The sequence below is a fragment of the Tamandua tetradactyla genome, chromosome 5 (genome assembly GCF_023851605.1).
Source record: "Tamandua tetradactyla isolate mTamTet1 chromosome 5, mTamTet1.pri, whole genome shotgun sequence".
Classification (NCBI taxonomy): domain Eukaryota; kingdom Metazoa; phylum Chordata; class Mammalia; order Pilosa; family Myrmecophagidae; genus Tamandua; species Tamandua tetradactyla.
Window position 1 is genome coordinate 125,341,979 of NC_135331.1, and position 17,108 is coordinate 125,359,086.

At 33.5% G+C, this 17,108-nt stretch overlaps 1 protein-coding gene across 1 annotated transcript in view; it reads right to left on the reverse strand.

Moving 5' to 3' along the window:
* Positions 1 to 17,108, reverse strand: part of LMBRD1 (LMBR1 domain containing 1) — a 220,797-nt gene that overhangs the window by 26,887 nt on the left and 176,802 nt on the right. The window contains exons 10-14 of the mRNA XM_077162187.1: positions 9,663 to 9,727; positions 9,194 to 9,296; positions 8,568 to 8,672; positions 6,763 to 6,912; positions 5,317 to 5,395 (exon numbers count right to left, since the gene is read on the reverse strand). Of these exons, the coding sequence (XP_077018302.1) occupies positions 5,317 to 5,395; positions 6,763 to 6,912; positions 8,568 to 8,672; positions 9,194 to 9,296; positions 9,663 to 9,727 (502 nt within the window). The remainder of the gene's footprint in view (positions 1 to 5,316; positions 5,396 to 6,762; positions 6,913 to 8,567; positions 8,673 to 9,193; positions 9,297 to 9,662; positions 9,728 to 17,108) is intronic.

The window sequence follows — 17,108 nt, forward strand, 5'->3', positions numbered from 1 at the left end:
TGGAGGTTATTCTTATGCATTATAACAGATATACCTTTTTAGTTTAAGGTGTATTGGAGTGGCTAGAGGGAAGTACCTGAAACTACTGAGCTGTGTTCTAGTAGGCTTGATTCTTGAAGATGATTGTATAACAATATAGCTTTTACAACATGACTGTGTGATTGTGAAAACCTTGTGTCTGATGCTTTTTTATCCAGGGTATGGACAGATGAGTAAAAAAAATGGATAAAAAATAAATAAATAATAGGGAAGATAGGGATAAAATAAATTGGGTAGATTTAAATACTAGTGGTGAATGACAGGGAGGGGGATAAGGGACATGGGATGTGAGTTTTCTTTTTATTTCTTTTTCTAGAGTGATGCAAAAGTTCTAAAAATGATCATGGTGATAAATATACAACTATGTGATGATATTGTGAGCCACTGATTGTACACTATATATGGACTGCTTGTGTGTGAAGATCTGTCAATAAAAAGATTTAAAAAAAACCCTCCAGAATCTCAAAATAATTTGCTTCATCTTTTCATTGCATTTCCCAAATATTCAATGCTTCTACCACAATTTATTGTTAGTATAATGCCAAATCGATTTATGCCTTGTTAATATAGGTTCATTCTCTGCTTGGAATATCCTCTGCTTTTCTTGTTTGTTCATTTAGATTTAACTTATTCTTTTGGGTGCAGCTGAAATGTTAATCTGCCCCCTAGGCAAAATAAATCATTATTCCTTTCTGCCTTCCTACAGCATTTTGTTTAAAAATTTCATTATGTCTTGCCATTTAGTTTTCCTTGTATTACAATGATTTATTTTCATGACCAGATCCTCTATTAGGCAGTATAGAGAAGGTAGAGACTGTGTATTTGTTTCCTCTGACACTTTCTCTCTCCGAAAACTTAACCCAGTACTCACATCTGTTGTGTTTTTGTTAAAGCATACTAACCTTTCACTTTTCTATTCCGACCCAAACACTTGTAAGATTTCCAAATAATATGTTCCTTTTAACAATACTGTTTTAAAACAATTTTATTTATATTTACATCTAAATTGTCTATGTTTAGATTATGTTAGCAATTAATATAAAAATATAAATGTAAAGGTCCCTTTGTTGTGATGTCATAAAATTTAAAACTTCTAATTTGCTCAGTTGACCCACTTCAAACATATAAACAATACATTATCTATTATGATAAATTAAGTAATACTGCCTATGACTATTTTTAGATGAATGATCCTTTTGAATCCTAAACATCATAAACACGTAAAACCAGGGTTTGGGAATTATATTTATAGTTTAATAAATGTCAGACCATCTATATAGGAACCAAATAATATTACTTTAAACAAGTCTCTAAAATGTACTTAATATTGATAAGAGATCAATTTGTGTATTTTTAGAAATCACAGAAAGAATTTAAGATCACAAATTATAACTTTTGTTTCTAAATCTAAAAATCAGCCTTCAAAATTTTGTCACTTGCAACAGACATATGGAAAAAATAGCATCAAGTGTTTTATGGATTATTAGTATTAACTACTCGAGTCAAATGTTCCCATGAAAACTGTCACAAAGAATAAGGCACTGATTTTTTTTTTTTCTGCGTACTGAGGTTCTGAGTTTGTGTTTAAAAGGATACTGCCGTATCAGTCTGTTGTGGACTGAAACATGTACCCAGTTTGGGCATTTTTTTGGTCTTGGCCCACACTCTGGTGGGTGTAGACCCACTGTAAATAGGAGTTCTTCCAGATGTTACTTCAGTTAAGTGTGGCTCAACTGCATCAGGCTGGGCTTTAATCTGGATTACTGGAGTCCTTTATAAGCACAGTGCAAGTCAGAGGAAGAAAGAAGCCCCTGGGCATAGCCAGAAGCAGGAAGTCAGTGTAACCTGGAGGACATAGGAGAAAACACTGCCACGTGCATTGCCATATGTCAGAAAAGACCAAAAAAAATCCTAAGATTGCTGGCCAGGTGGAAGATGGTGATCCCAGGAACCATTACATTCCTGTAGTTACGCTAACCCAGTGTATGGTATTTTAAAAACATACCCTGGTCTCCAAATTCAATTATATTTCTACTACTCTCTTCAAGCATCCACAGACAAATTTAAAGTTTACAGATACACTATAGAACAAAAATGGCTGGAATAATAAATTAAATCCATAAACCTAAAGGGTACATTTCTGTACTGCAAAGCAATGTTTCAAAGGGCAAGTCAACTTAAATATTAGAGAAGAATAATCAGTAGTTCAATAGGACTCACTTTTAATCACTGTAGATTAAATTAGACTTCAAAAAAAAATACTGAATGTGATTCATAAAAAAGCTATGGTTGAATATCATTAGACTAAAGCTTATTGATATAAATACTACAAATTCACTCAGTTCAGCAAGATAAGGCCCCTTAAAGTTTTCAAAATTATGCTGTGACACTAATTTGTTTTTCTGGTATGCTTTCAATACTAGTATGATAATTTGAGGAACAGAATCTATTTGAGATCTTCAGAATCATCTCCCCCTTTGTAAAAACACAAACATATATACATATACAGATTACAAATCAACCCAATAGCAATCTTTCACTCTTTTTGTCCCTAGCTAAAAATGACAACCCCAAATACTTCAACTATGAACCCTACTTGTTACATTTCTAAGTAAAAATATGAGACTAAAATCATTAAAGTAGAATTGGAAGTTTTTTTTTTATTTCCACACAAAATTAAGTGGTATTTTAATTCCACAAAATTAAGTGGTATTGATTCTAACATTTTACTATTACTTCTTTGGGGAAAATAAAGTTTGGCTCACTGTACTTGCTTCTCTGTCTTGATCTTGCTCCTTTTCCCCAGTTTTACAGTCTCTTCCCTTATTTTCCTAGGCATCCTGAATCCATGGTTTGTCACTTTATTCTCTAACTCTCAACTCTCTTGACCTTTAATTTCCATCCTCATATCCCCAATTCTTCTTCAATCCTTCAGCCTACCTTCTCCAGGTAATCTAAGCACTGATGGAGTCATATCAGTTGTGCAGATCTGTTCAACAGATACATAAATCTGTGGTTTCACCTCTGTCCTTTGACATATTTCTCCAACATTGAACTTACCTTCAGTCAAATCCTTCTATTCTCCTCAATATTATCAATAACTTTTACCACTTTTCTTCAGTTTTCCAGCCCATGGCCCACTCATTCTCAACAGATGACAAGAACTTATATTTCATAGCAAATTGATGCAAACATAGAGAAATGACAACTTCCTGCCCAGGTTTACTAAGAAATTAGTATAAACTACTACTTGCTGACTTCCTTGAACTGTAGATAAGACGTATACCCCTCATTCTTCCTAAAGCATTCTGGCTTTGGTGTTCTAAATACCATCTTCTCTGAAACTGAATATGAGTGGACCATCATTCACACTCTTTGACATTTTTCTTCAACCTCTCTCTTTCCAGTAGCTCCATCCCATCATCTCTGAAAGTCTCTCCTAATCTAAAAAAAAAAAATCCCTTGACTCTACACTTCTCTAGTTTCCATCCAATCTTGCCCAGTCTTGTGAATTTCTACAAAACTTACATAAACTGAGTCATTCACCGCTTTATTTTTATTCACAGCAATTAGTTTTTATCTCCATCACTAAAATTTTTCTCACTTTTCAGTATTCTTCACTGTACTTTTTTCATCTGCTTTTAGTTAGATTCAGTTGTCAACTTGGCCAGGTGAGCATACCTAGTTTTGTTGCTGCGGACATAAGTCAATGGTACCTGAACATCATCTGTTGCTAATTACATCTGCAGGTCAGCTAGGAGGCGTGTCTGCTGCAATGAGGGACGTCTGACTTAATTGGCTGGTGCTTAAATGAGAGAATGCAATGTAGCACAGCCTAAGCAGCTCGGCATTCCTCATCTCAGCACTTGCAGCTCAGCCCAGGCCTTTGGAGACGCAGAAAGAAGTCACCCCGGGAAGAGTTGTTGGAACCCAGGGGCCTGGAGAGAAGACCAGCAGGGAACATTCTGTGCCTTCCACGTAAGACAGAACCTCAGTGGAAAGTTAGCTGCCTTTCCTCTGAAGAACTAACAAAATAAACCTCCTTTTATTAAAAGCCAATCTGTCTCTGGTGTGTTGCATTCCGGCAGCTAGCAAACTAGAACACCCTTACATAACTATTTTCCACCAAATTCCAGTCTCCAGTATCTTCTATGAGTTCCTTCCACATCCGTCCAGCTGCCTCTGAGATCTCCCCTTGATTTCCCTGAGACATCTCAAGTTGACTAGACATTTCTTCCCACAGTTCTTTCTAATACCAATATGTATTTATCCCAAATGGTAATACCAAAATGTACCAAACTACCCAAAAACCTAAGGGTCATTCTTTAACCTTGAAATGTAGCTATGATATACCTTTTCTGAAGCCTTTCTTTTTGACCATGATCCCATCACGAACCCTTCCAGGTAAAGTTACTCACTTCTTTCTCTGGGCTATCGCTGTAACTCATGTTGCATTTATAACATTATATAACTGACCCCACTAAAATCATAATTTATCTTTTTCATAATGGATTGTATGAATGCTTTAGAAAGACCATGCATTTGACACATTATCCTGAAATAAAAGCATTCTGAATGCAAGGTTAGAAGAAACTTCTGCAAATTCTGAAAGAATCAATCTGGAATCCTTCATCAGGATTGATTATTGTAATATACAAAGGGGGAACAAAATCACCTTAATAGCTCACAGAAAACAGGCCAAATGAGTTTCTAAAAATACACAGAGATTAAGAGCGCAAAATCACAGTTGTGTTTTTTTTTTTAATCAAAAAACACAAAGAATTTAGCACATCTGGTAATTGGAGGTGGTACCTGGAATACAACCGTATGTTCTTAAAAGCCAGTTGCTGTTATTATTAACATTGTTTTTATTCTAATGTAACTGGAACTGGATGGATGAAAAGTTATTCTAGGTTATAGGTACTTTTGGTCTCAATCCTAAGAATTATGGAGTACACCAATATTCTCTTGAGGTTTTTCAAGGAAAAAAAGTTACTAAGAGTAATTTATTATTAACCTAGTAAATGTGATAAATTATTCTAGTTAAATAACAAAGAACAAATTTGTAATAAATTGTCTTTTTTCCTAATAAGAAAAGTCTAATAAAAATAAAGTCTAATGAAAAGGCTTACCAAATTCTGCTTCTTAAATAACAATTCCTTTCTTACCACATATAAAACAAATGGATCAAATAAGTAACATAGTAAAATGGGAAGCAATTCTTTTCTTAAAGAGTTATAAATTCAAAGATAACTGATAAAAAAAAAACTAATTTACCTTCAGGGGCATTGGCATCACATCTCTTTGGCACAGACATGGTTGAATTACCTTTATGGTCATTATAAGTTGTATTGTTCTTGAAAATAAAAATTATAGTTAAAATGTAAATATTACCCTAATAAATATATTTTGACTTAAAAAGTAACCATATTATACATTTTATCCTTTTTTTCTTAAACTACATTTATCTGATATTCTAAATTCTTAAAAATTCAAAATTTGAATGAAAAGAATAATGGTACACCTTAATATTAGAACTCTTTCAATAATCCTTTAGGGCCCATGATGACCAACAGAGCTTCTTCTCAGAACAAACCCTACTTCTAGTCAAAACACAGAATCCAAAAATAAACAGACTAATTTTTCCAATGTGGAACAAGAAAAGAATCTCTTTGGTCTATGTAAAAGCATGATCTTCATTCATTCACAGATCAATGTTTACTAAGCATGAGCTAGTCAACTAGACACAGAAGAAAAGAAGCAGGAAGAGAATAAAATGTGTAAGTGTTTCTCACACTCACATCATTTGTGTTATCTTCATGTGTGTCATTCTTTGTTCCATCTACATCATTACTTAATGTTGTTCAATAAACTAACTTTTTTTTTTAACACAATATTATGGATACTACTAATTAAGTATCTGATCTGCTTGTTAGATTTTTTTTTTGTTTTCAATTACATGTTAAAGTAAGAATGGAGGATATACAGGATCAAGCACCAAAATATAAAGGAGGAGTGATCTGGGTTGACACATTAATAACAAAAGGTTCTATTAAGACAAGACTTGAATTTGGCTCTGAAATATGATTATGATTTAAATTGTCAGAAAATAGGGCAAGAAGTATTTTAGGAGAAGGAAACAAATTAAACAAAAGTTGCATCAGAAATGGTCAAAATATCTTAAAATGTCAGAAAATCCAAACTAGCCATTCAATTACAACTAGGAACCACAGTTGGGTTTTGAGAGATTAGTAAAAAAGAAATAGGTGGAACAGATTTGGGGACGGAAAAAATGGTAAAAGAAAATCCAGTTATCCACAAATAAGATATTCATTAAGCTGTGATGGGATTCACAGTACTAATAAGCAGAAATACTGTGCTCATTAATACATTTTTTGGGGGAGTCATGTTGTTAACATTACTTAATACATTAATCTGGAGGAAGTACTATGATCTCTAATAAAGTGCTGAGAAAAGCTCAGTAGGTTAGTACCATGGGAATCATTTATGGAACTATTATAATGAAATTCAGTGTTTTATTTTAAAAAGAACTTACCCAGGGAACAAATATAAATATTCCCCAAAAATGAAACTCATTTAAAGCAATACTTTAATCTGATGACCTAAGATTCTTATGCCAGGCTTCTTAAAATAAAAATTTGTTCTTAAAACATCACTATCTTTAAAATATAAAAATAATGAAATTTTAAATTTTGCACCTACCTCTATTAAGTAATTTTGGCTTCCATACATAACATACTGGGGAGCAAGACTATAAATCATGTAACTAGTGTGAAGGACAATAAGCAGAAGTATCATGCAGAGAAATAAGAGTGCTTGTGGCCTGGTTCTACCTCTTCTGATTTTATATAACTGCAAAGAAAAAAGACAGTGAAAATACATCAGCAATATGTTTTATTTGTAAGGCACTGGGCCTTGCTCTTGTGTTAGGTTCTATTGATTATTTCTTTTTTTCCAAAATAAATGCAAAAAATTCTTAATCATTTCAGACAAATTATAATTCTTTCTCTGTCATGCTTTCAGGTTTAGCTTTATATTTCATTTAAAAGAAGGACAAAATACCTATATCCAAAGACACATTGAATATTTAGAACCTAGAGAATACAGAAGTATTCACAGTATATTTTCAGATAAACCTTATCTTATTGCATAACAACCACCATTATAATTTCATAAAGCTAAGAAGAATTGTGAATGACCTATGATTCTATCTAAAGATTAGGAGAATGAGATTAAACTATAAGCACTAATAATATAGCTATAAGTAATTTTCCTACAAAAAAACAGACATATCACACGTTTATAAATATTCATTTTTATGAAATACTCATGATATCATATTATAATAGCTTATAAAATTTAGTTTATAATTTATGATAACCTTGACTACAGACATTTTCATATATATCAGTACTATAGGGCAACTAAATATGGAAACTGAAATATAAGGAAGCCAGTGACTGGCTCCATTTCAACGGCAGAGCACAATTTTATTTTAGCAATTAAAATATTTGTTTTATTACTAGATCGCAGCACAGTACAGAGTAACAGAATGAACCTGAATGGAATGAAAGTACTTACCTAAAATTCTACATTTCCCAGCTTCCCATACAGCTAGTTATAGGCATGTGATAAAATATTAAAAATTGAGAGAAAAGCAGAAGTCTGCTAGAGATTTCAGGGAAAGACTAGCTTTATTGATATAGGTGTCACCCCTTCTTCCTTTTACCTTTTTCCTTAACTGGAATAAGTATAGAATAAATGGAGCTGCAGCAACCATCATGGAATCATGAGGGAAAGGCCATAAGAATTATAGAGACACTGGACCTGACATTTTTGAACTACTGAAGCATGTTAGGTTTTCTTTTCTTAGCAAAAAGCCCTTTAATATTTCAAGCCCACTGTTTAACTGGGCTTTCTTTTACTCATAGCTGAAATTAGTTACACAGACACCTTCATTTTAAACTTCTTAATTTATCTCAAAATAGGTGTAAGAAGAAAATATTTCTTTCTCCAATCATTCAGTAATCCAATAATTAACTCCTAGTAGAAAGGGTCATCTGTTGAGACTCAGTGTAGCCATTTTTGCTTCAATGTGTTTCTATGTAGCCAACACTAAAGAATGTAGTTACTGTATCTAGACCAGGGTTTCTCAACCTCCACACTACTGAGTTGGATAAGGTCTTATTGTAGAGGCCTGTGCATTGTAGGAAGCTTAATAGTCTTTTACTAGGTTTTAGTCAAGAGATGCCAGTAGCAATTCTAGTTATAACAACCTTTCATGTCTTCAGACATTGCCAAATGTCCATTGGGGGAGGCGAGGGGAGTTGTCCGTTGAGAACCACTGTTCTGTATAAGAAGCGCTTTTATGTTAAAATGAAAAAGCTACCGTTTCCTTACTTTTGCTTTCAAAACACAACTTCTGTAACATAAATCTAAAATAAGTTGCAATGATGGACATTAGGCACAAAGTGATGAAAAAAAATAAAATATTAATATATACTCACTCTGATCCAAAAGAACCATATGCCCATATTTCGAATCCCCGCCATTGAAGTAAAAATAAAGTACATAACAATAACTGTTATAAGAACATAATCAAGAGGAAAAACCTGAAAAAAAGATCAAATTAAATTTAATACACAAAAGCAATGGGTCTTAAAAACATATAACATTAACTGAAAATATCATTGTTTATATCTGGCAAATGTTTAAAATATCAAACCTGATTTAGATCAGGCTTCTGTGATAATACAAAAAAAAATCCTCAAAAAACTAAATTATTACCAACTTATTTAGTATCATTACCCAAAGAAAAACTCCTAATAAATTAAACTAAAAATTACATTTATACATGGAATAAAATACTTCATTAAAAATGAAAACCAGAAATAGTTTGGAAACATTTACTTTAAGTTTTATGACTCCTAAATCAAATTAAAGTGAGTCTAGCGATTTATTGATATAGCAATCTTTAAAGCAAGATATCAATATGGAAATTATATACAAATAAAAAGTAGCAAAGGGCAAAAGTGTACTCTGAAAGTACTACTATACTTGTCAGCAAAATGGTTTCTGTGAAAGAGAATGCCAAATGTCTGCTAGAATATAAGAGAACAGACTTTTTACTTACCGTCTGTAGTATAGGTAAAAGCATATTTAGTGGATTACTTAGGTTAGCTCCAAAAATTATGAAACCAGAATCTATTCCAGCTGAATGGAGAGCTTTATCCAAACTAAAACAAAAAAATTATAAAGAATGAATTGCTATATGTAGCAGTAACATACTTACAAAGCATTTAACTGAGTTAAATTATAAAGAATATCATCATAACTTAAGCATGCAAACTCAGCGTAGTAATGGAAAACCATGGATAACAAAAATTAAACCTCACATATATCTTACGGATATTGACATAGTATAAAGAAATACAGTCTGTTACTGCGCCTATTTAGTCATTCTTTAGTTAATGCTGTAGAACACTTCAAGTGAATTAGCTACTCAATATGAATAGGCTACACAAATGGAATTCAGCAGGTAAAATAAGTAATATGACAGGATTTATATAAGTGCTTTAGAAAAATGTGTCTACTGTACTTACTTTGATAGGAGGAGAGAAATTACAAACAGCAATGCAACTAAGATGAAAAATATCCCCCAAATGATCTGAAAGCAAAAATATATCATTAAAATATAGTTCTGAGTTGATATTAAAATTTTTGTTCAAGATGAGTTGCTAGCATAGAACAATGACTAACTAAAATGATCAAAGATACATTTTAATTTAGAATATAATTCCAGACAATTATCACTTAAATTTTCATTACAAGATGATCTGAGAATATGTACACAAAAGAGGCAAAGCATTTGAAAAGTCTTCATTAATAAACACACGAGAGTCTTGCAATAGATCAAATACGAGGTTTGTATGTAGTTACATTCAAATTAAACTTCCAAGCTGACTGAAAAATATGTCAAGATACACATACACACACACACACACACACACACACACACACTTACACACATAAAACCAAGATACTAGTCACCTTTAATTACCCTGTTAAATGGAGGGAACATAGAACATTTACCGTAGAAGAAATGATGTACATAGTAATTAAATGTGTTAAGCACTATAATTGGTAGAGCACATTTCCTTCAATTGAACTAATTTTATATTAGGGTTTGGTTTAAAAAAAAAAACATGATTGGAATTGGGTCTCTAAGGAATCAAATTTGAAAGCTAAAAAAAGGGTGAAGTGGGTGGGCCATGGTGGCTCAGCAGCCAAGAATGCTTGCCTGGCCATGCCAGAGGACCGGGGTTCGATTCCCGGTGCCTACCCACGTAAAAAAAAAAGGGGTGAAGTCTATGTCATGATAAAGTACGTTTTATTTCTCTTGACATCTTCTTCCCCCAAGTTCCAGGAGCAACTGGGCTAAGGTGTTTGCACAGTTAAATGTTTTTGGCTTTTCCTTTCACTAAAATTGATAGAAATAGATGGCTAACATCATTGACAGAGAGATTTTTCATCTCACTTCACATAACCACTTAAAGTATATTCTTTTAGAATGCTGAGGGGATAAAAAAAAAAGGTAAAGTAACAACCCATTACCCAATGTGGCATCAGAAAGTGATTTTTAGAGTGATTTTAGGTTTATGTTCTGGGGAATTCTTCAGTTCTGAGAGGAAGTAAAGGGCTGGCAACAAGGAGGGAACCAAGAAAACCATAGCTATTACTTAAAAATAGAAGAACTCCAAATGTATCTATTTTACATACTGGGATTCCACAGCATGATTCATTTGTTAAAAAAGGGTTTCATTGCTAAAGAAGCCTGAAAGCTTTATAGTAATAAGTTTAGAGGGCAAAAAAGGGGCTTACACATTCTTTTTCTACCCGAGTCAAGTACTGGCTGGAAGTGGAAGGCAATGGCTTATATTGAAGCACCACAAGTGAAACACATTACTCCTTAACAGCCTGTTAACAAGAAAGGGGTTGGCATGAGGTTGTATAACTAATAATTAATGCCAATTACTGGTAGAGGTACATGACATAAAAATAGCACTCGAAGTTAAAATCCCTATTCTTGATGTACTTCTCAGCAAAAATAAAATCCTAAACTATCTTTTCAATTTGATGGGATTTATGGCCCAGATATAGATTGTTCCATTGTTACTACTTAACAACACAGAAATAAGTGCAGAAAACAGAAATGACAGAAAATGTTTTATAAACACTAAGAAAACTGTATATAATTAAATATGAGAACATATCCCAAAAGTTACAGATTCATGTTGGTGATGACCATTTTGGGTTGACCTCAACACTTATATTTTTACATTCTAGCTGTGTCAATTTTGAAATTAAAAAATAAAAAAAAAGCTACAGACATGACATCAGCAAAAATGGCAGAGTAAGAACTTCTGAAAATTCTCATGTCCATAAAAGCAATGAGAAAGCTGGCATACAGCGTCAAAATCAACTTCTTCAAGACTCTGGAAATTATCCCAAGACTTAAAACAATCCAGGAGTGTATATTCAAGAAATATGGCTAAATCTAAGTAGGTACACTGAGTTTTTGTGGCATTTAACTTGCTATAGTATCAATCTTACTCATTCCCACTGTGTCTTGAAAAATAGCCTACGATTACAGTAAAACCATAAGCTCAGGAGCTATGAGAGAGATCAAAGTGGGGCTGGTGTTCTTTTCAAGTCTTATTTGCAGAGAAATGACACTACTGGACATGTCTGGAGGCTTCTTGGCAGGACTGTCTTTATATGACCTAACTTGTGTACTGCAGTCATACACTACACAAAAAGTCTTTTTCCCATGGGCATTTGTTGAAAACAACTACAAAAAATTGATTAACTTCTTGGCCTTGAAAGGTGGATAATAGGATAAAAAATAAAATGAGCAAAAAGCTCAAAAAGTAAAGCTTGAGGAATAAGACGTCTATTGCAACTCTGAAAAGCTCTTCACATATTTGTTGGAAACTAGAATGCCATCCACAAGGACCAGGGCTGTGCATATCTGAGAAGGCCTATGCTCCCATCTCTGGATGAACATAAGGCTCTGTGCAAGCAGGAAGTGAAGGCCAGAGCAAAGTTAAAAGTGCCTGTTGAACTGTTGAAGTCATACCTGAACACGCAGAGCCCCTTGGCAAACATTAGAGACTTACACTGAGAGACTTACTGGTTCCAGTCATTTAAGAAAATTTATGTTCACTCATTAACTAAATCACTAAACTAGCCAAGAACAAACTTCACAGGCCAGTTATAGCAAAGAATACAGACTAAACAGAATTAGTTCAGAAAAAACACTAAACAATAATAACAAAGAGGAACAACAGCACACACTGGGGAAGGGAAAGAATATCATTTTCAGATTTGCCATATTATATTATTTAAAACTGTCTGGGTGAAAAAAAATTTGAGACATGCAAAGAAACAAAATATCACTCATACATATGGCCAGGAAAAATCAATACAAACTATGCTTGAGGAAGCCCAGAGTTTGAAGTTACTAGACAAAGACTTTAAATGAGTTTTAAAAATATGTTCAAAGAACCGAATGAAACTATGTCAAAGGACTAAAAGATATTATGACAATGATGTCTCATCAAATAAAGAGTATCACTGAAGACACAGAAATTGTTAAAAAAAAAGAAGTGAATAAAAATTCTGGAGATGAAAAATAAAATAATTGAAATGTAAAATTCACTAGGAGGGCTGAATAGCACATTTAAACAGAGAAAAGAAAGAATCTAGAAATCTGAAGACAGGTCAATTGAGATGATCCAGTCTGAGGAACAGAAAGAAAAGAGAATGAAGAAAAACGAATAGCATCAGACTTGCGGAACACCATCAATAAAAAGCAACAGAAGCACAAAAGGAGATGACAGAAAAGATACAAAGAATATTTGAAGAAAAAATGACTGAAAATGTCCCAAATTGTATGAAAAACATTCACCTACATATTCAAGAAACTCAAAAAATGCCAAAATCCAAACCTAGACATGTCATAACTGGAAAAATTCCCAAGCAGAGAATCTTGAAAGTAGCATGCGAGAGTGACTCATCATGCAAAATAGATTTTTCAATAAGATTTATAGCTGATTTCTCAACAGAAACCAGAGGCCAGTATGTAGTGGAATGACATATAAAAGTATTGAAAAGGAAAAAAAAAACCCTGTCAATCAAAAATTCTATGTTCAGCAAATTATTCTCCAAAAGTAAGGAAAAATTAAAAATAAAAAAGAAAGGAAAAATTAAGGCATTACCAGGTAATTCAGAACACAGAGGTAATGAAGACATCGTCTATATTTTAGAACCATACATATTCTTTGAGACCAATGGAAGAAAGGTTTATTTGGTCTGAAACTTAAATTTTCTGTAGCACATGATCTAACTCAACGTATCTGTATAACTCATTTGAACAACTGAGGCATAGGGAGCCCATAATAAGAAAGAGGTCCTTTAACCCTGTATAGTTTAATGTAGTGCCTGGATACATCCTAGACTATATTATGCAGATAATCAAAGAGTACTGGCAAAGTCCCTTGAGGAATGGGAGAAAGAATATGGAACTATTAAAACTTATAATCAGGGAATACCCTGATTATAAGTACCCTGAGACTGTGTCAAAGTTTAAGGACCCTCAAATCAATAGGCCAAGCCCTTGATCTTGAGGCTTACTCCTGTGAAGCTTATGTAGATAGTGGAGAAGCTTAAACCTACCTATAGGTATGCCTAAGAGTTACTTCTGGAGGACCTCTTTTGTTGCTCATGTGTGGCCTCACACTCTCTTAAGCCCAACTCTGCAAGGGAAATCACTGCCCTTCCTCCTCCGTGGTACATGACATCTAGGGGTGAAAGTCTCCCTGGAGGTGTGGGAGATGACTCCTGGGAATGAGTCCAGCCCTGGTACCATGCGATCAACAATTCATCCTAACCAAAATGGGGAAAAGAAGTGTAAGAAAGTATCAGTGGCAGAGACAGTTCAAATAGAGTAGGGAGGCTACTCTGGAGGTTGCTCTTACACAAGCTTCAGTAAGACCTTGCTACCTATCATAACCTGCCAAGCCCCAACCAGACCATTCCAGCCAGTCTTAAAGAACACCTAGGGCAATATATAAGATTCCACAAGGGTTCCATTCACTGGAGTAACTTTCCAGAAACCTACAACCTCCAAATGGGTTCCTGAACCAGATTAGTCCTGAAACCTAGAGGGCTCAGCCTCTCCAGAACATTATAGTTCCATTTCCCTACCCCATAGTATTGACAGGCCCTTCCAATATGAAAAAGTTAGAATGGCTATAGCCCGAACACCCCTAAAGAGAGGAACAGAAAGATCAAAGATGATGGTGGAGTTATACAGAGAAGACAGGATTTAACAAAAGAATATGATTGCTGAATCATTAAATTTGTATTCTTTTAGTCTCCAGTATCTTAGAGCAGATGGAAGTAAAAACCTAAAACTGTGAAACTGTAACCCATGCCAAACACTGAAATATGTTCTACAACTAATTGTGATGCTGTGCTTTGAAATTTACTGTTTTTTGCATATATGCTATTTTTCACAAAAAGAAAAAAAAGTCATTGTGATGATAAAAAAAATATATATTTATGCCTTGTAGAATCCCATATTCTGGAGCAGCTAGAAGGAAAAATCTGAGAGGATCATATGTTAGCCTATGACAAACTCTAGGATCTGTCCAATTAACTACTTGTTGAAGAGTGTTTTGAAAACTATTGCTTCTTTCTTTTTTTGCTTTGTATATATGTTATAAAATAAAAGAGTTAAAAGAAATAAAGGAAAAATTTAAAAAATTAAAAAAAGGAAAAATTAAAACATTACCAAGTAACAATAATTCAGCAAATTGTCGCTAACAAATTAATACTAAAGGGAGTCCTTCAAGATGAAATGAAAGGACACTAGACAGTAACCTGAATCCACATGAAGAAATTAAGAGCACTGGTAAAGATAACAATACAGGTAAACATAGAAGATAGAATAATTTTTTACTGCTTTTTTTCCTCTATCTCATTTAAAACATAACTGTACAAAGAAATAATTTTAAATTTGCACTGAAGGGCACCAAATGTATGACAATAATATTACAAAGGAAGGAAGAGGAACAGAGCTATTTAGGAACAAAGATTTTATCTACTATTGAACTAGATTACTGTAAATTAAGATGTTAATTATAATCCACAGGATAACCACTAAGAAAATAAGTAAAAAATATGGTAAAATAAGTGGTAGGGTGTTGAAACACACTACAAAATATTTAATGCAAAAAAGGAAGTAATACAATAACATGAAAAAGATGTAAGACATAGACATCAAATAGCAAAATGGCAGCTATAAACCTTATTCTCAGTAATTAATTTGTATGCAAATGGATTACAGACTCTAAGAAAAATTAGAGACTAACAAAATGGATTAAAAAAACATGATCTAACTATATGCTATCTACAAGGGACACATGTTGGATTCAAAGAAACAAGTAACTTGAAAGAAAGAATGGAAAAAAGATACATCATACAAAGAGTAATCAAAAGACAGCTGAAATGGCTATATTAATATCAGACAAAATGGAATTAAAGACAAAAACTATTAATAAAAACAAAGAAGAACACTTTCATGAAAAACAATACAGGTCTCAATATAGGAAAAGGTCCAATACCAAATGGAGATAGAAGGTTAAGAGTATTAGACATGATGAAGAGAACGGTAACTGTGCTGGTTTGAAATGATGTATGTACCCTAGAAAAGCCATGATTTAATCCTAATCCCATTTTGTAAAGGCAGCCATTTCTTCTAATCCCTATTCAGCACTGTATGCTTGAAATTGTAATCAGATCATCTCCCTGGAGATGTGATTTAATCAAGAGTGGTTGTTAAATTGGATTAGGTGATGACATGTCTCCACCCATTTGGGTGGGTCTTGATTAGTTTACTGGAATTCTATAAAAGAGGAAACATTTTGGAGAAAGCAGGAGATCTGGAGAGACCAGAACAACATAGCCACGAGAAACAGAAAGTCCAACATCCAGTGACCTTTGGAGATTAAGAAGGAAAATTCCTCCTGGGGAACTTCATGAAATGGGAAGCAAGGAGAGAAAGCTAGCAGATGATGCGTGCTTGCCATGTGCCCTTCCAGTTGAGAGAGAAACCCTGAAATTCATCGGCCTTCTTGAACCAAGGTATCTTTCCCTGGATGCCTTTGATTGGACGTTTCTACAGACTTGTTTAATTGGGGCATTTTCTCAGCCTTAGAACTGTCAACTAGCAATTTATTAAATCCCCCTTTTTAAAAGCCATTCCGTTTCTGGTATATTGCATTCTGGCAGCTAGCAAACCAGAACAGTACCTTTAAGAGAAAAAATTAGCATTTAAAATTAAAAACAAAACATGGTAAAAAAGTAAAAATAAAGAATAAATTTCTAACCATTTAGTCCATGGTTCCTCTAATCAGCAATAACTACCATAGATAGTTTCTTATGAATCCTTCCAGAAATGGTGTGTGTGTACCTGTGTGTGTACGTGCGCACACACACACACACATACACACAACACAAATAAAAAAGGAGTATCATTTATGATATCTATGACCTGGACATCAATCTCAGATAAAACATAACATATCTTGAGTAACATTTTAAACACTTTTTCAAGATATGATTTCTATTTATATAAATACATAGTGATTGCATTTTTTTTTAATGGCTGTATAGTACAATACTCCCTTAAATGGGTGTTACAATTCATTATGTCAGTATCCTACTCATGGATATTAGCTGTTTTCATTATTTAGTTATTATAAATAATGCTGCGAACAAAAAATGAATTTTTAATTAATAGATTATATTTTTAGAACAATTTTAGATTTACAGAAAAACTGAGCTGATAGTACAGAGTTCCCATATGCCCTACTCCCCCATACAATACTTCCTATTTATTAACATCATTTTGCATTTACCTGGTACACTGTTATAACTGATGAACCAATATTGATATATTATTATTTTTTAATATTGATATA